This window comes from Mytilus trossulus, chromosome 2 (genome assembly GCF_036588685.1).
Source record: "Mytilus trossulus isolate FHL-02 chromosome 2, PNRI_Mtr1.1.1.hap1, whole genome shotgun sequence".
In the NCBI taxonomy this organism is placed as follows: Eukaryota; Metazoa; Mollusca; class Bivalvia; order Mytilida; family Mytilidae; genus Mytilus; species Mytilus trossulus.
In genome coordinates this window covers 34,327,905-34,351,987 of record NC_086374.1, presented here as the reverse complement: position 1 = coordinate 34,351,987, position 24,083 = coordinate 34,327,905, and the positions used below count along the sequence as shown (strand labels likewise).

At 32.2% G+C, this 24,083-nt stretch overlaps 2 protein-coding genes across 3 annotated transcripts; both read left to right on the top strand.

Moving 5' to 3' along the window:
• Positions 1-596: 596 nt before the first annotated feature.
• LOC134705065 (uncharacterized) lies at positions 597-10,417 on the top strand. Of its 2 annotated transcripts, none has more exons than XM_063563833.1 (8): positions 597-673; positions 2,473-2,646; positions 3,223-3,332; positions 5,305-5,431; positions 5,800-5,907; positions 7,034-7,153; positions 7,710-7,785; positions 9,401-10,417. In XM_063563833.1, exons 1-8 carry the CDS (start codon positions 670-672, stop codon positions 9,414-9,416), a joined length of 735 nt encoding a protein of 244 aa, XP_063419903.1. In that variant the 5' UTR covers positions 597-669; the 3' UTR covers positions 9,417-10,417. The 2 variants fall into 2 exon arrangements, with proteins under 2 accessions (XP_063419903.1, XP_063419901.1); XM_063563831.1 differs by lacking the exon at positions 597-673 and adding an exon at positions 1,159-1,503.
• Positions 10,418-13,379: 2,962 nt separating this feature from the next.
• LOC134707071 (uncharacterized) lies at positions 13,380-23,041 on the top strand. Its single transcript, XM_063566557.1, has 8 exons — positions 13,380-13,643; positions 16,660-16,833; positions 17,495-17,604; positions 18,781-18,907; positions 20,193-20,297; positions 20,582-20,704; positions 21,467-21,542; positions 22,148-23,041. The coding sequence occupies exons 1-8, from the start codon at positions 13,604-13,606 to the stop codon at positions 22,668-22,670; spliced, it is 1,278 nt and encodes a 425-aa protein (XP_063422627.1). The 5' UTR covers positions 13,380-13,603; the 3' UTR covers positions 22,671-23,041.
• Positions 23,042-24,083: the final 1,042 nt, after the last annotated feature.

The window sequence follows — 24,083 nt, the reverse complement described above, 5'->3', positions numbered from 1 at the left end:
GTATATGAAATGAAAGACAGAATATTCGGGTTTAAAATCAAATAAAGAACATGTCGTGTTTTATTCAAAGAATTTTATATTTAATCGGGAAAAGGATATATTCCAATGACAAAAATATTGCTTCTGTGAGTGATAGGACTGATAGCGAATGTTTATACAACAAAATATGTTGCTTTAATTTGCGATGATGGATTTCTGTTTTTTTTCTCTCTCCTGATTTTAACATTGAACCATATTTTAGGTAAAATTAGTCTCCACGTGCATGGTTTGCCTATCAGGTTAAATGTCTACAAAACATCTGTAAATGGAACTGATTGCTGTTTCTTTTACCTATATTAACTATCTATTTATTCATATGTAACAGAAGTTGTGAAAACGGTTTCACTTTCTTTTATAGAATCATTTTCATAACTGCGCGGAAAAGACATTTTTTGGCGCGCTCAGTCACAATCGTGTGTGTGTTGATTTAAAGTTGAACACTTAAACTTTCTGCTCGTGTATCTGGATGTAAGTTACTCTTCTATTTTATTAAATCCCAATTGAAAGGCCTCTGATAGACTGAGTGAACGCAAACTCACTGTTATCGATAGCCTGGAGGTAAATCGTTAGTATTATTACCAACCAAAGTATTTCGGTTGTCCACGCTTTTATGAAAATGATTCTAGTACGATGGGTAAGTCAAGTAAGGTTTCAAAATCTTACCACTCGTTGTCATTTTTATGCATGTGACAGGTCATCGGATACGACTTAAAATTGGGTATCATCCAACTGCACAGCGGAAATAACTACTAGGCATTCATGATTCCTAGTTTATTTCTAAAACGGAATAAGATACACCAACGGGTAATAAACACACGAATCTAAAATAAATATTATATATCAAATGAATATTGTGGTTAGCCTTTAGTTAGTTAAGAAATATTTATCCGGATCTGATAACATATACCTTTAAGACATTTAATGTTATTGTTGTTGTTGTTCTCTGCTTGTCCTTTCTTGTCACAATGCACGACATTGCAAGTTTTAATCTAATCAATCCAATCTATTTAAGATAAGACCTGAGATTCGATGTGCAAAAAAACACAGACAGGCTAGCAAGTCACGATAGATCTTTATTCTGTGAAAAATTGGCTTCAAACCACTTACAAATTTCTGCTGAATCAAAGAAGCAGTATATATATGCAACAGATAGAAAGTGACATAAAGTAAAATGTTCAATTAAATTAAGTGCAATGTTATAACTTTGACATATTTAATAGTGAACTTGCATTCTCAAAAAAATACTTTCTAATTGATAACATCTCAATTATATTGTCACAACGCAATGATCAAACAATACAGCCAAAAGGCAATTGCGCAAGATAGTTCTAACTAGTGCAAGTTGTGGACATAGTAGAATGTGTGAAATTATAGTAGTTTTTATGAAAGACTAATTCTGTTTATGGAACTTAACATTGATGATCATGATTAAATTATTAGTCCTACTTTTATTCGTACCAGAAGGTAAGCATTATGTTTGGTAATTCGAATATTTGAAGATTAATTCTGCTACAAAGACAAATCACTCGTTATATTTGATAAGTAATGGACTTAAAACTGAAAAATATTAACGAAAAAAAATATAACACTCAGAAATCCGGTCTTTATACATTTGTAACAGCCTCAAAATTTCCAGGCTCGTTATTTCATCGTAAAAACATTCCAGAGAAAAACGTAAAAGGATTGTTTTTGACAGTTGAAAAAAAATATGCAAATGAGTCTAAATAATTTATATGAAATTAGATATTTTAAAGCGTTTCGATCAACTAGTGATATAGGAAGGCGTCTTTTGGAATCAATTAAGATGTAATTACTTCGATATAGTTTTGTGCTGTAAGCGAGAAAATATGTTGTGTTAAATTGTTATTGTCATATTCGGCGAACTAAAATTGAAATGCCAGATCAAGATAACTAATAATCAGATACAGAAGTACACATCATAAACATCCACCTTCTATGTTGTTTTTTCTTTATTACATTATCCTCCTTCTGATTTGTTTTAAAAGTAAGAAGGAAGAATTTTATATATTTCTAAGGAAAATCACTAAAAATTATTTCGAATCCAAAAACTAAAACGTGTGCCAATAAGTATTTATTTATGTTCTGCGAAAGTTTCATTGAAATTTTGTTAGGGATATAAGAGGAGTATCAGAAACCAGGCGTTTATTATTCAGTGGGATTGCTTTATGGCATTATAAGTTTTCTACGGAGAACGTTTGTTTTTATTTATACATATTTGGCTTCTTAAAATTACCTTTTGAATACGCCCTTGATAAACGTTAGTCCAAGTGCACGTATCTGGATAACTTCAAATACTGAGTAGCAAAAGGTTGTTGCGCTATCTATGTCAGTTAATTTTTTGTTTTTTGGGTAAGAATTGTGATGTATTTTGTATAAACTTACAGCAGTTTTGCTTCAATACTTTTCTTGTAGAAATATTTTCAACTGTACGAGTTTATAAAAAAACGGACACGAAGAATAATGCTGAAGTTTATTGTGAGACCAATGGAGCTGTATTACTTGGTTATTCCAAAGAACTTATTGAAGCTTCCATATCTTGTTCTTTAACAGATGTATTGGTTAACAGACCATGGCTACAGAGAACAGGTAGGTTTACTCATTGTATGTACTGATCAATACACAATGGCTACCGAAAAAAAGTTTACTCATCTTAAATGTGTATGTTTTCTTTATAAATAGACCATGCCATCTACTGAGAAAAGGGTTTACAGACCTGAACTCAAGTAAAAAAATGTAGGTTTACTCGTCTTTAATCGGTTAACACACTATGGCTACTGAAACCCGATAGGTTTACCCCCTCTTATGTTTTAGTTGGCACACTATATGGCTGCTGAACACAGTTATATTTACTCATTTTATGTTAATTTTCTGTAAAAAAATGCAAGAGAAAATTCAACATGCAGATATAAACCTAAAATTGTCATCACATAATGCATGTACACATTATACTTAAGTAAACTGTTGCAACGCGTTTTAATTTGATTGAAGGTGGACAAGCTGAAGGAGAGATGTATGCATGACAAACAGATGCTTACTCTGTCCACGCACATGGTCTCGCTCGTTTTTGAGTTCATGCAATTCTCTCAATTTTTGTGTTTTACCTCGAGTTCGTTTATTTTAATCGATGTATGATTTATCTAAAATATGATCCATCTGTTGCAGGCTGTTTTATGTACAGGATGACAGCCAACAAAATGCAATTCCAAGACAATCATTTAGCCAACTGTGCTACGTTTTGTAAATCTGATACATTTACATATATAGGAGTTCAGGTACTCTATGCTACATGTACATGTATACTAGGTATTTTTTTGTTATATCCAACATGTGTAAATACAAACCAGTGAATAAGATTATAACACTTAAAACACAAGTGATTACTCATAGATCAGCAATGGGAAAATCAGAACTCGCTATAAAGTGTTTATTCTTTTTGTCAGAGAATCCTGAGTGTGTGTGTGTTAGGCCGTGTTCACACCAAACGCCGTGTAGAGTAAACATGTTTACAATTAGTTTAGTGTAGTGTACACTGGTTTCACATTACATTTGTTCACATCTATACACCTTGTTCAGCTACCTGTACATAAGATTTGTTCCCACTTGTAAACTATATGTCATTTAAATGTTCATTAGTTCATTACGTAAAACTGAATTCAAAATTCAAAATGTCGAGGTAAGGGAACAACCATTTGACTTCAAAAGGGGGGGGGGGGGGTGGAGGATGGGAATGAAAATATTCCGATCCCCCATTTGATAAAAAAAAAATATGGTCATACAGATGATAAACAAAAAAATTCTGAATCAAGAGTTTTCCCATACATTATAGTGTTAAATATTGAAAACAAAGTATTTGATCACCAGCATCGAAAAAAAGGAATACAAACGTACGCGCGAAAAAAAATCTGACTCAGATAAAAAAAAATTAACCCTCCCCCTTTTTTTAAGTTAAGTGGTTGCTACTTTATGAAAGCCATTTTTAAAATTTGCAGTAGTTTGAATATACTAGAGATGTCTCGATATCATAACGCATTAGAAAACTTTAGCTGCAACAGCGTCCTTACAGCCGAGAAAAAGGATTCAGATATTAGGGATCACTACATTTTTATCTTTTCTGTTCGTTTCAAATAGTATTTCTTCTCCAAGGAGTATTTGGTAAAGGAATAGGGTAACGTTTTTTTTATTTATTTTACGTGTTATTTAACGGATCTGAGATACTAGACAAACATATCATTTACCTCACACTTTTTTTAGTCATGCATTTATGCGTGAATCGTTTTTTGAGTAAAGACCAGTTGCGAATATTTCAAATGAATTAGGCAGCAACTATTTACTTCATTTTTTGTGGAGGGGGAGGGGGCGTGAGCTATTTATTTTTTTCAGGACAAATTTTGGTGACAAGTCGAAATCAATTTTAGAATTATATATAGTGGCAGCTGAGGGTGAAACAAACAATGTTTTTTTCAGGGCCAAAAACTAGATGCAATTTTAACTATGATAGCCCCCCCTCTCCGAAAATCAATTGGTTGCTGCCTTGTGGGTTCGGCAATGATGCTGCATTGAGTCTTGGTTAGGGGTTAATAAAGTACGTTATTTTTAACCAAAAAAAAATCTGTAAAATTTAGAAAACTAATCATTATCAAAAATATCAATTTTACTCAAAAATAGTTTCCTCCTTAAATATTTACACGATAAAACTAATGTCCTAATTGCCTAGTTTTGTGTACACTTAACCTACACAAAGCCTACATCGACTATCGACTGTGTGTAGGTAAAACATGATTGAAACTACATGTAAACATTGAGTTTTATCAATGGGAACGCAATTGTGTTTAGTTTACGTGTGAGTTACACTAACACAACACCGAATTTAGGTCAATGTGAACACGGCCTTAGTTATTGTATGTACGCTTAGAAAACAGTCGTGTAACGATTTAAGCCAACAAATACAGTTTCTACAGTTTCTTACAATGTAAAAACTTTTTTCTCTCATATTAGCAGCTAGTGCCTTTAGTTGAAGTTTTCAATGAAAACAATTAAGTTAATGGCTGTTGCTTTAAAGTTGTACAATTTAATATAAACTTTTTGGAATTTTGGATCCTCAATGCTCTTCAACTTTGTACATGTTTGGCTTTATATCTGGCGTACTAAATTAAAATTCTGGTACCTTTGATAACTATAAGCACCTTATTTACGTGTACTTTTTTATAAACCGCTTATATATCAAAATTAATTGGCATGTTGCAGGCAGACATGTGCCTGTGTTATGAATCTCTAGCTGGAATTGGTGTTCCTGCAAATTGCGATGCCGTTAATTGTCCTGGAAATAGCTTTGAACAATGTGGTATAAGCCATATGATTGTGTACAGAAAAGGTAAGCCACAATTTAGTTTAACAGATAAAACTCCCGTTTAGAACTCATTTCATTCATGTCGTTTGTCGCTATATTATTTTAAATGTAATTCTTAAGCGTACCTTCAAAAGAGGCAAAAGAAATCTTAAGATACACTAATAAGCAGGCCTTTGAGGGCTTCTGCGTAAATGGCAAAGTTTTATTATATATTTGTCTCTTTGTTTTTTATCCTGATTCTTAAGCGTACCTTCAACAGAGGAAAAGAAATCTTGATATACACTTATAAGCAGGCCTTTGAGGGCTTCTGCGTAAATGTACAAGTTTGACTTTTGTCGGCTTATGAACTTTGATCTTGGTATATTATTAATTTGTTAAATTATATTTTTCAGAAAAATTGTTACCCAAATCAGATTGTCAATACGTTAAATTTGATCAAAATAAATTTGATTTAATGAATGGAGATTGCAACATCAAGAGGGGTTTTGTTTGTAAAGAAGGTGAGCTTCGTTATAATAAGCATTTTATCAGTCATTTAGAAACAGGATAAATAGATTTCACCAATTTATTACTTAGACATAGTATTCGTTTATAGTTAAAGAAGGTGTATCGGAATTGTGACTTTATTTACAATTCGAATGTCTCCGACGAATGGAACAGTTTTAAGTGATCGTAGTACTTCGATTACCATAATTGTCCTTAAAAAAACTTTACTATGTACTACCGGCTTCAGTTCAGAAATACTTGTTAAGAACAAAGTTTTTAGAAAATTTACAAGCAACAACATATTGCTACATATATTTGCCCAGTACATTGTAATTAGATTTGCAATGAACTATAAATATATATATATAAAAAGATGTGGTATGATCGCCAACGAGACAACTCCCCACAAGAGACCAACATGACACAGCAATTAACAATTATCTCATTGTACGGCCTTCAACAATGAGCAAAGCCCATCCCGCATAGTCAGCTATAAAAGGTTTCGAAATGACAATGTAAAACAATTCAAACGAGAATACTAACGGCCTTATTTTAGTACAAAAAATGAACGAAAAACACATGTGTAACACATTAACAAACGACAACCACTGAATAATATGGCGGGGTTAAACATGTTAGCGGAATCCCAACCCTCCCCAAACATATCAGTGGTATAACACTACAACATAAGAACGAAATAAAAAATCTGTTGAAAAAGGCTGAACTCATCAGATAGATAAAATTACAAGTGGACGTGGCCGGGTACTTGAACATCCCAACAACAAAAAGACAATTATAGGTACAGGTCTCAGAGTACTCGCAGTTAACTGTCAGCTAGTTCAAGGCCAATAACTACTTATAAAAACTGCATGCATTGAAGACTAAATATAAGTATATTTCATACGTCTTACTGAAAGGAGCCTCTGGGAAATTTACAGACACTTTTTCCGATTTTACCCATAAGCAAACATAATGTAAAACATGACTTCTTTGATCAAAAGACACATCTAAAATCTTTTAAAGCAATATCAAATTTTTCATTGAACCAATCGATGGTTAAATAGACTTCCCATAGCGCCATTTTTCACATTATAGACATGAACATAAAACATAACATGATCGCTATTTGTTTTATTACAGATAATGGCGAGGAATTGATTGAATGTGTCGGTGAAACTTCTACATACCCAACAGTTCAAACAAGCTCAATAGTAAAGGCTTCGACTGAGGGTCTAAGTTCAGCAAGTAGCTCAAATCTAGGTAAAATATAAAGTAAAAAATATCTAACTGGTGAAAACAAAGTAACTATCTTCTCGGCGGTTGAAACATCTTAATACCAGATCGTCGCAGATAAGCAAGAAGAAATGACCTGTCACATATAATTTACGGAATAAACATATGCCTTATATAACTGATGCAAACTATTATATTAAGAATAATTAATACTCCAACTTTTTAGAACATAATAAAAAGATAATTTAAAATCTACTCAGTTATGTCTGTAAGTCGTAAAGCATTGTAACATTGTAACTTGATACTTTTATAGTTTGACCATCTTGATATTATAACTGATAGCTTTTACTCGATGAAGACAACATCTATTAATTTACGAATCTGTATTTCGGGTCTAAGTCAACTATCGTTATATAAAAAGCAGAAAGACACTCATACTGTTTCATCTTTACTTCATTTATATTCTAAATGGTAAGGCTAGTACGTAATATAGAAAATGATGACTTGGGTATAATACTGAATTACTATTTCTTTACTGCGCTTTCAAATAGATTTGATAATTATGCATACATTTTAATTTCAGCTCTAATCCTTGGTATAAGTCTGGTAGTGTTGGTAGTAGTAGTTATTGTATTGGTAATCATATGTTTTAGAATGAGGTGAGTAAAACTTTTGTCGGTATAGCAATGCTTGGACATTCACAAAATGTTAATGGTCAAATATAGAATCCAGGCAAGTATATGATGGAATACATACACGTTGAAAATTTCCAGTTGGTTTCATAAACTTTTTCCTCATAAAAATACGCTTAATTATAAAACATTAAAATCGCAGTATTTCACTATCGGAACCATATTGTATTAATATGATAAAAACGTCATCAATGTACGGTCTTCAGTAAGAGAATATTGTCTTTACCGGCACTCAAACTCTTAATCAAAGAAAAAGCATACATGTATCACTACATTGTATTTGATATCTATAAAGGGTACATTTACTGACATACCGCTGAATCCAATAGTAGATTAATTTAAGTTATAAAACTGTTATTGAATATACATATTTTTTTTGTGGATCAGATACAATGTATATAAAATCGAAAGATATCAACAGTAAAGAACTGAACAAAAACATATATATCAATGAAATTAAATGGGATGAAATATCGAGATATTTTTATATTTTTGAACATTTATATTTCCAAGTTATTGATCATTTTGTTTTACATACGAGTACGTCCAAGCATTTCCCTTGATGGCGCTTTGATTGATTGTCATCATTTTAAAAGTAGTTCAGCGATAGGGCACAGAAGCATGACTTTAGTCCCTTACATAAAAATTTAATGGTCCACAAACATACCAGCGCAATAGAAAACAACATTTGAGCAAACAAGCTCCCCCCCAAAATCTTAGAGGTGAAATTAAAATATGTTTTAAAAAGATCAGCAGTTTCAGATCCATAAACAAGTTGACAATTACAAAAAATAAACAAAAAGATAACACTTAAACACGTTAGTAATTTATGAGGACGGCTCAAAGTTCGATTAGTCGAATATTTGAAAGTCAAGGATGTATAAATTCGAAACAGTTGATGGGCTACATAATAAAAGAAAATAGCCAAATCATTCTTTGTAACACAACCTTTCAATTAACGTGTTGTCCTAATGTTGCATTCATTGAGATTATTAAAAAAACATTTTAATATTCCATAACGCTCAACTAAGTCATGAAGCCATTCGTGCTGAAAACTTTGAAAAAGATGACTTTAAGTTTACCAATAAGAACCTTTTGTTCTATAATCTTCTTGTAAACAACACGTTTTCTACATACTCGCGTATCAACTAGGAAATGTAATACTATACTGCAGATACAGGTGCTCTTGTCTAGCGCTACATAGAAATTATAATTCAATGGTAAAACAAAATTATACATTTTTGTTTTTGTTAAGACTAGTTCTAATACCAATCTCTTTGTCAATTTCTAAATGAGGGTAAAGATCGACAGAACATCTGTTTTTTGTTTTTCAATATTAAAGATGTGTTCTACTGTGACATTGTCATAAATTTGATTTTATTGCTTAATGAAAGGACGCCATCTACTATCCAAAATGTAGCAACATAGTCTACCAATTCTTCTAAGTCTACACGAAGTACTTAATACTAGTATTCCAATGTACATCTATTTGTGAAAATGTAGATAGACAAGTATTCTGTCTGTGTGCCATGTAAAATAGTTGCATTAGTAAAACTGATTTTTTGTTTTTATTTTCTTTCAGAAAAGTTGTTCTGTAGTGCGTCAGTGTTCACCTGAAAGTGTTTCACCACGATTCCAAACCTAAGACTGAAAATGTCACTGATATCAACATATTTCATTATCCAAACCACTGAAATAATGTATTGCACAGTTTAACATAAACATACTACGCATGTGCATCGCATACCTATCAAAATAAAGGAAACTTGGAACTTGTATGGAACCTATCATTAAAAGCTTTTGACTGTTTCGGTTCACTAAAAATTTGAAAATGATACATATTGATACTATTTGTTACATAGTATGCTGATGTTATAATACAATACATATGGGATCAGTTTCATGGTCCACCGTTGAACATAGAAAATTATAGTGAGAGGTTCAGGTTTAAGTTTTTGGTCAAGGTAGTTTTTTATGAAGTTAAAGTCACATGTTCCTTATGATATGATCTTTCTTATTTGTATTCCACTTAAAGTTTTGACCCCAATTTCACTGTCCACTGAACATGGAAAATTATAGTGCGAATGGGGCATCCGTGTACTATGGACAAATTCTTGTTTTTTTAAATTTTAAAGTAGTGGCTGACCAAGAATTCTAAATTAAAAACCTACTTCCATTTGTCTATACAGAAAACAATGACAATGGTAATAACTTGTTAACTTTAAATGTGTTTTATGAATTTGTGTCAACCATTCATCATACATTTCTTCTTCTGCTGAAACACTTCAGATTTCTCCTTAACATAGTGTTATTTTTATAAAAGGACAACAGTACTACATGTATGTACTAACCGTGTGTTGATGTGTTGAAATAAGACCCGTATACTTACCTCAAATAATATATACACGGTCGCCACGCGGTTGCTTTAATCAATCATATTTCTAGAAATGTATATTAGGTAAGACGATGTTCGTTATGTCCGATTCGTTGAAGAGTCTTATGTGAGATAAGTAAATTATTATATTTAAATAGCAAATTGTTGCCACTTACTGCATAGTCAATATATTTCCAATTCTTTATAATAAATTATAATTATTAATTTATTATTTATTGAACTCAAAATTGACTTTAGTCTTTTAATTTAACTCATATTTTCTTTATTTTACATTATGAATTGAATTGAATTATTTTGAATTAAGATTGATAATTTTCATTATGTTGTTTGATATCCATAATAAGAGAAACGCGTTAACTTTTATGAATTACAAGTGAGTTATCAGCTTATAGACCAAATGGGTGGGATTTATTTGATTATTTATTTAATATGTTTGTATTTTGTTTAACTGTTATTACATAATTACAATGTATGTCACTATAGTAAAATTTACTCGCTTACTTAATTACTTACTACATGTTACACATATAGACTTTTGTCATGGAGAAAATAAAGCAAACGAAAAGCAGGTAGTTCAACGGAAAGCATTGTATATTACAGACAGGTACATGTATGATGTGGATTGGTCAATGCTAAAACAACACACCCAATCGTATGGATTTTAAATCAAGTACATAACTGTCCAGAGACAATCACCCTATTCAAACGACACAAAACATCGTCGCTCTTGTTATTTTTTTTCAGTAAGTTTGGGGGGGGGGGGGGGGGGGGGGGTGCCAATTTCATTGTTTGACCCAGATTGTATCGAAACGACGATCACTGCTTCCCCATTTGATTCAAGTGCGCGTCAACGAGATAGATCCCTGACTGTAGAAGTTAAGGATTCTGTTAATATGACGGAACAGCTATCACAGAAGATTTGAGGTTTCTGTAGCTTTAAAACCCGAAAGAATGTGCTGGATCAGCTCCTGATTATCTGTTAGCTCCACCAAGTTACGCTACTTAGATGTTTCAACGACAAAATAGTTTTTGAGGCTCCCGTACAATAAACCCGCGTTAGCAACAGTCTGAAACCTATTGTGGATCGGTGAGTGTCACATGCTGTTCAGATGTCCGAGGGCTATATGCTGGCTATAGTACGGTATCTTATTTTTTTCAATTTGAAGTCATCTACTTCTGAATCAATGATTCAGCAACCTGCAACACATTGCCGAGGTAAGCAGCCTGCTCAGCTGATCATACTTGTCCTGAAAGCAGTCGTTGTGGAGTTCAGACAGCTGTAAACAAAACACAAAATAGTTAAAACAAACTAATCCAAGCAACACACGCACACCAAGATGACCGCCTACCAAAATGGCACCTTCTACCAGGTCCTGACTATCTGCAAAAGGAAATCGGTCTCCTTTTTAAAATAAGCCGTTTTGATATTTATTTGTATGCCCCCGACTACTATTATTGTGTTCCGGTATGTGCATCCGTTCGTTCCTTCAAGGTTGTTTTTCAAGAAGTTGAAGTCCAATCAAATTGAAACGTGATACATATCTTCACTTTAAATGACCTTTTAAAATTTATTGCCAAATTAGAGCTTTAACCCCAATTTCACGGTCCACTGAACATTGCAAATAATAGTGCCCGCTTCTGGTTAAAGTTTTGGGCAAAGTACCGTATAGCGGGTTATTTTCGCGGGTGTAATATTTCGCGATTTTCATTCAAAAAGGTATAACATATGGAATATTTTGGCGGTTTCAAAACTTCAAAAAGTTGAAATCCAACCAACTTGAAACTTAGTGCACATGTTTTCTATGATATGATCTTTCTAACTCAAAATTAGAGTGTTGAACCCAATTTTACATGTGCAGTCCACTGAACAGAGAGAAAATGATAGAGCGAGTGCGGCATCTATGTTCTTTGGACACAACCTTAATGACTTTTGATTTTCTTTCAATCAGTTTTGTTTACTTATTTGTAAAAACGTTTTAGTGGCATGTTTTATAAATACAGTATTTGTGAACATTTTGGCTCTTTACAGTTTAAACCTATCAATTAGCAAACTTATAAAAAATGGTAAAATGAATCTTTATTTAAGGACAATATTCAGTTATGCAATTTTGGCTTATTCTTTTTTTCAAAAGTTTTCTCATATAAACATTTGCTAATCAGTTCTTCTCCGACAGCTTTGTTCTTGTCGCTATAATTAAGATTTTGTCAATAAACGGCATTGTTCCCTTATGTGCTATTTTCAGCTACAGCGGTAATGTTTAAAGATAGACCAAATCTCCGATATAATTTCTAAAATAGATTCCCTGAGGAATATTTAGGTAACATTATTTTTTGTGTTTCCAGAGTAGAAAGTAAAATCACAAAAATACTGAACTCAGAGGAAAATTAAATCGGAAAGTCCCTAATCACATGGCAAAATTAAATGACAAAACACATCAAAAACTATGGTACAAGAACTGTCATAACCTGACTTGGTACAGGCATTTTCAAATGTAGAAAATGGTGAATTAAACCTCTCACTTTGTACGACAGTCTCATCAAATTCCGTTATATTTACAATAGAATAGTAGAATACATTTTGAAAAAGATTACGACTACGGACGGACGGACACCAATGGATGGCAGAAGCTGAAATAAAACCTACACCAAAAACAATGTGTATAATTATTTCAAAATGCGCAAAAAATAATTACATCGACCAATATTTTTTTTTCTTTTACTGTAGATACACTTTTTTTAACTGAGCACAATCTAGAGGGTCTATACCCGCCGCTATATCTTGAATTTGTTGGTTGTCCTGACAGTGATCTTTTACCAAAAATTTTGTATTCTAAATTACAAGTAGCCAAAGACTGGTCATTCCTTTTTTTTTACCCTGATACACAATTGCTACACTTTGAATCACACATTTTCTCGGGAATGAGTGGGGTCCACATTATTTTCTTTATGAATTATGAATTTTTATACACTTTCGGGAAATTCAAATATCGTAACACATAATTATACCTGTTCACTCACATAAAACTTGTTAAAAACACATTTTCAAAAATGTATCATATATAGCTTGATTTGCGGTTTAAATGTACATATGTCATCTTGCCAACAGTCACGGACAATATTCATCAAAAACAAATAAATTTAAAGTAACTTCATATAATATCTGATTTTATCAGCCATTTCGTTAGAAAGGAGCAGTTCGTGAATAATACAACGTTTTATACGGAATTGCCCCAAGACAATCATCGCTGATTTTTGCATTCATTTATTTTATAACCTAACGAAAAATGTAACCGTTTTCATATATCCTGAAATCGTATTGTTGTGGTTTTATTATGATTATCTCAAATTGTGTGTTCTAATGAAAAAGTTTCTGACGTTAGAAAAGAAACTATGTTGAAAGTTGTGATACTATTATGCTGTCTTACAAGGGGTAAGTTAATCTGCTTTATATTCTATCTATATATCTGTGAAAGAAGTTTAGCTCTTGTTCTAATCATGCATAGTAAAAAAAAGCATCATTATTAGTTAAACGCTCAATGTTGTCAATTTTGTCAGGAACATAGCAGTTGTTTGTTGTGTTTGAGCTTTTGGTTTTGCTATTTGATTGATGACTTTCCGTTTTGAATTTTCCTCGGAGTTTAGTATTTTTGTAATTTACATCATACCAAGAGGTTACAATTTTATTTATTTTAAAAATATGTATATATATCATCGTCATTTACGCTTAATTATTTTGTTTTCAAAAAACTTTGCCATTTATATAAACATAACTACGGTGCTATCAACATCATATGACTATGATGTTATAATTATACAGCAACTCACAGAACTCTTTTGTGAATCCCTGTTACACAATGTCAATTATATTCATTTGACGTACATACTAGGTAGATGCACATAGACATAATTATATTAATATGGTATATAGCTTTGCTGATTTGCATCGTCTTTTTAATGAAAAAGGTATTTAAATAATTTTACAAAGTAAGCAGAGCTAACACTTAACGGAGACACTCAAGGTAAAAAAAGCAAAAATTTTAAGGACTTTTAATGTTCGATCGCCTTTGCTTTTGATGTATGGTAACTTAATATCATAACCTTTATCGCAATACTTGTTCATATAAAAGCGACATCATAAGTAAGCATAGTCTGACTTTACAGTACAAAAAAGTAGATATTGTATAATTGGTATTGAGACAACAATTTAGAGAGAGGCCAAATGCTGAGGATGTGAATAACAATAATAACAGACTGGTCTTCAACAATGAGCAACAACATAAAAATCAAATAATAGATGTTTAATGACGATGGAACATGGTTTACTTTGTACATTGCTAGATTATTGTTGTTGCTGTTAAACGGGAGACTAATAAGATATATTTGACAGGAAACTTCTTTTTGAAGAGTGCAAGTTAGTTTGTAGTTCAGACTCAATATAAACAACGTGTTTAAATGAATACATGACATTACTATAGCCACAAATATCATAGAGCCTTCAAGGCAGTTTTAATCATAAGGTTGCATGAGAAATGTTTGCTGTTCTTACCATACGTCAAATCTTTATGTTCATAAAATTAAACATCTGTTAATAAAAGATGCCCACAGGAACATGTCCATGTATAAATTAGAAATATATCTATGTTTTAAATCAGTATATTTACATATAGTTAAGAACAATACAGAAAAATGCACGAACATTTTTAATGCTATCTTATCTTAATAGTTCTACTTAAAATTATATTAAATATTGATATTTTTCACAACATTTATATGAACAGATAGTTTTATGACACAAATAACAATATTATAGTTGAATTGGAGGTCAACCATGAGTTTGAGATAAAATTACTGTTAATGGTTGGAGGTCAACCAAGAGTTTGAGATAAAATTACTGTTAACGGGGTAACAGTCATATGACAGTGTAAATAATGATGTTAAAAGGTTGATGGTTGCGTTATAATAAAACTATCTTCATTGTAATGAACCAATACAAAGCCAGGGACCCCATGTCTAATAATGGCTGCCCTAATTAACTTTGAAATTTGTTAATTTCATTTTGTTATTTCAAGACAGTTTCCATACCAATCATTGATTCATTTAAGTATTTTGAATTGATAAATGATCTTTGATAGATTCTCTATGAATTCTATACAAATTGACGATTTGCAGCTTGATATAATGTATAAAACCTTTCTATGGTTGGAGACTGTGCTGACTTATAGATGGCTTTTGGTTGGTTGTGTCGTTATGTTGCTGACTTATAGATGGCGTTTGGTTGGTTGTGTCGTTATGTTGCTGACTCATTTACATAAACCCCCAATCTTTTCTTTTTTTTACTTTTTTAGCTCACCTGGCCCGAAGGGCCAAGTGAGCTTTTCTCACCACTTGACGTCCGTCGTCGTCCGTCGTCGTCGTTAACTTTTTACATTTTGAACTTCTTCTAGAGAACCACTGAATGGAATGAAACAAAACATGGCATGAATGTTTCTTATGAGGTGCTGACCAAGTGTTGTTACTTTGTAGCCGATCCATCATCCAAGATGCCGCCAGCGGGAGACTTAGTTTAACATGGGATCCTATGGGAAATGCATACAAATGACTTCTTTTAGAGAACCACTGAATGGAATGAAACCAAACATGGCATGAATTTTTCTTATGAGGTGCTGACCAAGTGTTGTTACTTTGTAGCCGAACCATCATTCAAAATGGCGGCCAGCGGAGGACTTGGTTTACCATAGGACTCTATAGGAAATGCATACAAATGACTTCTTTTAGAGAACCACTGAATGGAATGAAACCAAACGTGGCACGAATGTTCCTTATGAGAAGCTGATCAAGTGTTGTTACTTTGTAGCTGATCCGTTATTCAAGATTGCTGGCAACAGGGAATTTAGTTTAACATATATTAGGATCCTATGGGAAATACATACAAATGACATCTTTTAGAGAACCACTGAATGGAATGAAACCAAACATGGCATGAATGTTCCTTATGAGGTGCTGTTGTTACTTTGTAGCCCATCCATTATCCAAGATGGTCGCCTGTGGGACTAAGTTTAACATATGACCCTATGGGAAATGCATACAAATGACTTCTTTTAGAGAACCACTGAATGGAATGAAACCAAACATGGCATGAATGTTCCTTATGAGGTACTGACCAATGGTTGTTACTTTGTAGCCGATCCATCATCCAAGATGGCCGCCAGTGGGGTGACTTAGTTTAGCATAGGACCATATGGGAAATGCATACGAAAGTCTTCTAGAGAAACACTGAATTGAATGAAATCAAACATAGCCTGAATGTTCATTTCCTTATGAGGTTATGTTGTTACTTTTAGCCAAATTTATAAGATTTCAAAAACCCAAGTAGAATTAGGTGAGCGATTCAGGCTCTTGAGAGCCTCTAGTTATATTTGTATAAGGGTATACATGATTTTTTTCAGGAACGTTTGCTACAATCAAAGTATTTAACCTTAAGGAAACTAAAAACGATGCAGAATTGTACTGTGAAAGTATAAGTGGAGTACTGCTTAGTTATGGAACTGAATTTATAAATGCTGCTAGGTTTTGTTCTGTCACTGATGTCCTGACTAATAAACCATGGTCTCAAGATTATGGTGAGTAAATTCTTTTCTGTTTTGACAATATATAGCGTCTTATCATTTGATAACTACACTTATATAATGCATATACAGTAACTTGTGAAAGCTGCATTTTGTAGACGTAGTTAGAAGATTCTGAATATGTACTTCAGTTAGATTTCGAAATTTTGAAGTTTAGTACTTAATAACATTAACGGTACCATTTTCTCTGCACCAGATGCGCATTTCGACAATACATGTATCTATAGCTTCACCATATTTACGACTTATTATTTTAAAGTAACCACAAATAATTATTACTTTAAAATTTGAAATCAAGAAGTACCTCGAAGATTCGCAAGTTAAATTTCGAATTTAAAATATAATTACTAGTTTCACCAGACATATCATTCCTAGTTACTGACAATTAAGACTTGATAAAGATGATTATAGGAATTTTCAGATTGTATTGTTTCGTTTTGGAAAGACAAAAATTGACACCGACCAAGATCTATTGTTGTGCCTTAAAAAAAATCAATACGGTATTATATCATCTTATTCTTTTATGTTAACTTTTAATGCAATCTTTAGACTTAAGTTTTATAACTGTTTCATGCTTTTGTCCTTTTGTCGATGGTTTTATTGGTTGATTGTTTATAAGACATTGTGTTTTCATGAATACTTGTTTATATTACAGGTTGTTTTGTTGTGAAAGCAGCAGCAAAGGAAACAGTAATGACAAACAACCATTTAGCAAACTGCGTTTCATTCTGTTCAGATGCATCGTTTGACTACATTGGTGTTCAGGTAGCTATCTATATGTTGTTCTTTGTAAAATATGCTTTACTCCTCGATATTTCAAGGAATTTTGACGATACCAAATAAGTACAAACAAATAGACTGCACGTATGCATCGCAACATAAGTTTCATATTGAATCATTTTATATCGAATATGATCTTCATGACGTAATAACGATCCCGTTCCCTTTTGCACGAATGTGACCTAGTGAATATAAAAAATAAGACTGTTTACCGGGTATGTAATAACATGAGCAACACGACGGGTGCCACGTGTGAAGCAGGATCTGATTACCCTTCCGGAGCACCTAAGATCACCCCAAGTTTTTGGTTGGGTTCGTTTTGCTTAGTCTTTAGATTTTTATTTATGTCTTGTGTGCTGTTATTTGTCTGTTTGTCATTTTTCTTGTTATGCGATGGCGTTATTGTTTTTTTTATATTGGATCTGTGACTTTGTATGAAGAAACAGTCAAGAGTAATTACCTAATTTAATTACTTTGCATCAGGTTAAGATGGGAAATATTATTCGAATGTTTACTTTATTTTCGTCTTATTTTAAAGTTTATTGAAAAATTTGCTGAATTGCTTTTTTATTTCTAACTGAAAATTACACCTTTGAACATTAAAAAGTTTTATTAATTTTCAAAGGTAACACTCATCTCTCACTGTTACATGACTGATTTATCAATAATTAATGATTTGTGACGATTTCAACAATATATTTGAGCAAACACTTTGTGCATAATTAAACAGAAATTGTATTAGATATCTTGCTTATTGTCTGTTCTTTATTTTCTTTAGAAGATTCACTGTCAGAATTTGGTTTAGAAAAAAAGCACAATTATGCACCATCCCAAGTCGAGAACCTGATGTTCAGTAGCTGTCGTTTGTTGTGGTTCATGAGTGTTTCTCGTTTTTTATATGAATTATACCGTTGCTTTTCACGTTTTAATGATTTTATACTAGTCATTAATGGGACCCTTAACAGCATACTGTTCGATGTGGACCGACGCTCCGTGATGAAGACCGTACTTTGACCTATATTTAATTGTTCACTTTTACGAATTGTGACTTGAATGGAGAGTGGTCTCTATGGCACTCATACCAAGCTTCTTAAACCAGTAAACCAAGCACAGAAGTTTGTGAAAAGTCGGTAAAATATTGGTTTTCTTCTTTATTTTTAGGTAAACAAGTGCTACTGCTATTATCACCTAGTTAATGGCATGCCTGCAGATAACTGTGATGCTATAGATTGTCCTGGGAATTCTGAGGAAAAATGTGGTGTCAATCATATGACTGTGTACAGACAAGGTATGGAATAAGATAAAAAACAATGTACTAATATGTAAAATGTTACATGTATAAAGTATAAAAGCAGAAAATTGGCAAATGTCCCAATTCCTATCGTTTAACTTACGGTCAACAGGATAAAATCTCTTTAAATATGTTCTAGCGCTTTTATTAGGTACAGCACCGATACAACGGGAAAAAAAACAATTATGATTACAAAATGATAAAAAATCTTCAAAATGATAAACTCTGAAGATGCATGTATCTTTATGTCTAGTGGGCAAATGATACGTAAGAATGGTAGATATTCGTGATTTTGATGTTTATCTACAGTACTGATTAAGATGGAGCGAATGTGTTGAGGGAAGCTTGAGATTACATAAAACCGGTTTTTGTGTTAACACATATAATTTGATCATATATTTTGTTAGATAAATGACTGTAATGAAGTGTAAATATATAGGTATTAGCAAATTATGAATGAGTGCCAATGAGGCAACACTCCATCCAAGTCACAATTTGTATAAGTGTACATATTATATGTATCCAACGGTTGTACAAAGCTCTGCACTATAACAACTATCAATTATGTTTGCTGAACTAGTTTGATGCAATCGTTGTTAATTCGAAAACGAATTGGGATAAGACAAATGAAAAGGGATAGTTCAATTATTTCAGTGCTAATTATACCCACAGAAGCTAAATGTTAATTCAACAATCTACTTTCAATACTACTGGACATGGATAAGTTTTAAAATTCTGATGGTATTTTTGACAGCCAAATATTGACATAGCTTTTAAAAGTACAATATAACCCGTATATTTATCTATTAAAGTGAACTTTTTAAAACACCCAGATTGATTGATCGATTGGTTATTAATGCCAGTTTGAGCACTATTGTACTTTTTTTTGACCCGCAAGTTTTTAGTGGAGGAAACCGGAGAGAAAAATCTTTGAAAAGTGACTAATACTGGTGAATGCCTTTTGCATTGCCAAAATATCTTTCAATACGATCCAATTTCACAACTTGGTAGAAACAAGTAAAGTAAAACATTAATATCGAATTTTAAAATAAATTAAAAAGGTGGAAATCCATTAAAACTGAAAATAAGAAAAAAAACATCGGAAGTATTATTTACCGATTATTTATCGATTAGTTATCGATTATACAGAAATAGTGTTCTGTTGAATCGTACTTGTTGGTTCTTACCGCAATATGGTGATGTATTATATGTTTTATACAAGTCATGATGAATATGTACAGTCAAGTATAATACTCTATAATATTTTTTTTTTCTATTTCAGTGTCTACTTTACCACAGTTTGAATGCCAGTACTTTGCCTTTGGTGCTAATACATTCAAAATGATGAATGGAGATTGTAATATTAAAAGGAATTTCATTTGCCAAGGTCTAACAAATATATTTGTTTAATTACTAAGTTGATTTATAATATGCGTTTTCATTAGTCTCTAGCATTATTCTATTAACTAATTTGTTCGGGTTCTTTTTATTATGTGAGATATAAATTTAATATGAATAAATGATAAATAAAGCCCATTTGGAATGATGACTTTGAAATAAAAAAAAGTTTATCTTTAATAACATACAATTGTAACATTATACACGTACGTATTTTCCAGTCTGTAAACTTGTTATACGTTTATAAAATATATATTTTATTTTTTATTATAGTCGGCGACACATTGGGAACAGAATGCAGTGGGTCCAGTATAACCACGGACACACCCGATTCCTCCTCAAATGTAGCAGATATTGAGACTAAAAGTTTAGTTGCTAGCAGTGGTCCAAGTCTAGGTATGCACAGTTGTTAGACTGTATAGTTTTGAAAAGTACTTCAGATTTATATACATAATTCTCTAAGTTGAGTCACGTATTTTTCTCATTTTTGCTTAAAAAAAGAAGCTTGCACACTATTTTCTTCTTGGACAAGTTATTCATAATTATACTAGTTTTGATATCATTTTCGCCAAAAAAATATATTAGCACTATTGCGCTTACTCTTATATATAAGGCCCCTTTTGTTAAAACTATGAGTCTCCTTGCACTTTAAGGACCGATAATATAAGGACTATAGACATTTTCCGAATACCAGATTCAAATGAAAAAACATGTATGTTTTAAATTTTTTTTTGTCGGAAACTGATATGAATTGCTATATGTTCAAAAGAAGATTTTGTATGTTTGCTAATGAGATAACTTTTTACAAGAGACAAAATGACACAGAAATTAACAGCTATGGGTCACCGTACGAACTTCAACAATCAACAAAGCTCATATTTATTAAGTCAGCTATAAAAGTCTAACCTATCAGATGAATACAAATAGAAATTTACATCTAACAAAAACAAAGAGTAAACTTTGCCGATAACTTTAACATCCGAACAACAAATAAATACATTTTTGTAGTTCAAAGCCAATAACATGTAATAAAAAATCATGCATCTAAGACTAAATATAATTTTTAAAATGCTGGTATATTTTGTAATATGTTAAACATGTTCAAAAATGATTTAATATTATAATATATTGTTGTACATGAATTTTGATATTTTGCAGGTGTTATCATAGCTATTATGCTATGTATATTTCTGGCTATTGTAATTGTCCTCGCTGTTGTATTCTATAAGTTAAGGTAAGCATTGTGTAATGTTACAAGAGTAAATAAGAGACGTTATAAACATTGTGTGCATGCATATAATTACGAAAAAGATAACCCGAGCATGGTCACAGGATCAATATTCATTTAGTAATATGTAAGCTTTTTGACAATAGAAAGCTTCAATCTTTAAAGGTGCTCATTATTTACAATACCCAATGTTAATGAGCTATATATGCACGAATTTAGGACAAATAAAATTTCTTATTCATAGGAAAGTGTACTGTTTGCTATTCTGATTGAACTTAGTTGTTTCGTTGCTAACTGATCGCCGCATATCTTTATCTCCTTCGATTTAAATCATGATATACATTGAGGTATTAAATAACCATGATAACAGTATATGAACAAAGGGAACTGTGGCAAAATACATGTACGTCAATGAGACAAGTGAATTACATCTACCAATAAAAATACCCCCCAAAAAACACCAACCAAACGAACAAATAACATATACTTTCGTTACAGATTTTGTTTTGGGTGAAAAATGGAACACAAAATTTTCTTTTTAAGTAAATCAAATACGTGCACATTACAGAATATTTAGTCTTTAATATAAATACGCTTTGTTGTACTTTAAGGAAAAAACGGCGACAAAAAGAAGACAGACTCCAAATTCATATGACACACCATGATAACAATGACGACTTTATAAACGGTTTTAGAGAACAACCGGGTTACCACAATGTAGACTTAGGAATTCGTGACCCTGTACCAATTGTTGCTTTTGGAGGCGATGGTGTCGATCTTGACAGGCAACCTTCTAGAGAACCTGTCTATACGGCTGTTCACAAGAACAATAAGGACAACCGGAAGTCAAGCAACAGTGATACTCATGTCCCGGAACCAGCTTATGATGAAGTTTATCAACCATCAAGTTCAAATAATAACGTGGAGGAAAATCATAATTTTCGACATGCTCGAAGGTTTCAGAACGGAAATGTAGACGGTTCCTACGCCGGACTGCGTAAACCTGGAGAAACAAACCGAACCAATAGCATGACAAATAATACCAATCAACACGTTCAAAATGATTTATCGCAGAATAAGATGTTTCGAAACAACAAAAAAAGGCACGGGTCTTTAGATGACGACTTGTATTAAATAGTTTCTGTAAATAAATAGTAAATACTGAAAAGAATTGAATATTTACCTGACACATTATGTCACTCTACTTTTCCATTTTCAGTGATGAACACATTAATACGTAAAGTGCTATCAATTTGCAGATACCTTTTAGTTTTGTAACACAACTGTTATTTTTCATTTCATTTTATATGTCACATATTGTACCCTTTCTTAATTTGTGCATTTATATCATTTCTGATGAATGTTGGGATTAAAGTGCTTATTATACGATCAAGCAATTATATATAATATATATGGTGCAACGCTTTCGTGTTTGTACAACACATGCTTCTGGGAATATTTTCAGAGGGGACGCTCAAACTTAGAATTGAAGGAAAAGTTATGATAGGAAAACACGTAATGTGTAAAGAAATGTTAACATTGCATCCCTACAAAAAAGTTTTTTTGATGATTAACTTATACATATATTTGTTTCTATTAATAAGCTGTTTCACCAGTTTCCTAGCTACTCAATTATTCTACAGTTCAAAAATATAAACCCCTCTTCTATCTTAATACATTGAACACACAACCACTCATTATTTCGTATACATATACTTTGAAACAACCAGTAAAATAAGTACAGTATACGACTACGTCAGTTATATCAGATTTGAGTATAGACCATTATTTTCCTTCAACATAAAACTGAGAAGTTTCGACGTGTAGATATGATCCTCACGGCCATGTTAATATTACAGGACAGGTACCTCAACATAATTCCAGGCCAATCGCAAGGTATTTAACATATTTTAAATTCTGAAAAGAGGACCAACCTTCCGACGTTCTCTATCATTATCTGGTCATTAAAAAACATTCGCATATCACATTTTAGAAAATAATTGAGATATTAAGAAAATTGTTACTTATACGCCCATTTCTTGAATTAGAAACAAATTTCAAGTTCTCGCAACGGACGAAAAAACAGCCAAAAATTAAGAACGAAAATCGTCAAATAGAAAAAAAAAAAGTCAAGCGAGACAATCACCCCGTTTTATCATGTTAAAATCATTTATCGATTCACAAATACAAATGTATGATAATCTGTAGCAAACCACAATAACTGTTTTACAGGCTTTACAAGGGTGGGGCTTTTATATGATCTATTATCGCACACTAAAATTGACAATGGCCTATAACTATTAATCATGTAGAAAACAATAACAATTTCTTAAATACTAAATTTGTTATATCATGATAATTTTTGAAAACTATTATGATGATATAAATAAATGTCTGGAGATTTTCATCCAACGGGTCCTGCAGGGAATCTGAAAAAAAAAATGTTATAGAACATAATTTATAAGTTAAATTTGGGAAATTCGGAAATTGGTGCAATTAAGATTGATATCGAGTTGAGCTTAGTGGATTGTATAGCCGAGTGTTGAT

Excerpts from the sequence above, each read along its gene's own strand:
- LOC134707071 (XM_063566557.1), top strand. The coding sequence starts at position 13,604 with ATGTTGAAAGTTGTGATACTATTATGCTGTCTTACAAGGG. Across the intron at positions 18,908-20,192 it reads TATGACTGTGTACAGACAAG|TGTCTACTTTACCACAGTTT; the intron begins GTATGGAATAAG and ends TTTCTATTTCAG. Across the intron at positions 20,298-20,581 it reads AAGGAATTTCATTTGCCAAG|TCGGCGACACATTGGGAACA; the intron begins GTCTAACAAATA and ends TTTTTATTATAG.
- LOC134705065 (XM_063563831.1), top strand. The coding sequence starts at position 1,458 with ATGATCATGATTAAATTATTAGTCCTACTTTTATTCGTACCAGAAG. Across the intron at positions 2,647-3,222 it reads ACCATGGCTACAGAGAACAG|GCTGTTTTATGTACAGGATG; the intron begins GTAGGTTTACTC and ends CATCTGTTGCAG. Across the intron at positions 3,333-5,304 it reads TTACATATATAGGAGTTCAG|GCAGACATGTGCCTGTGTTA; the intron begins GTACTCTATGCT and ends GGCATGTTGCAG.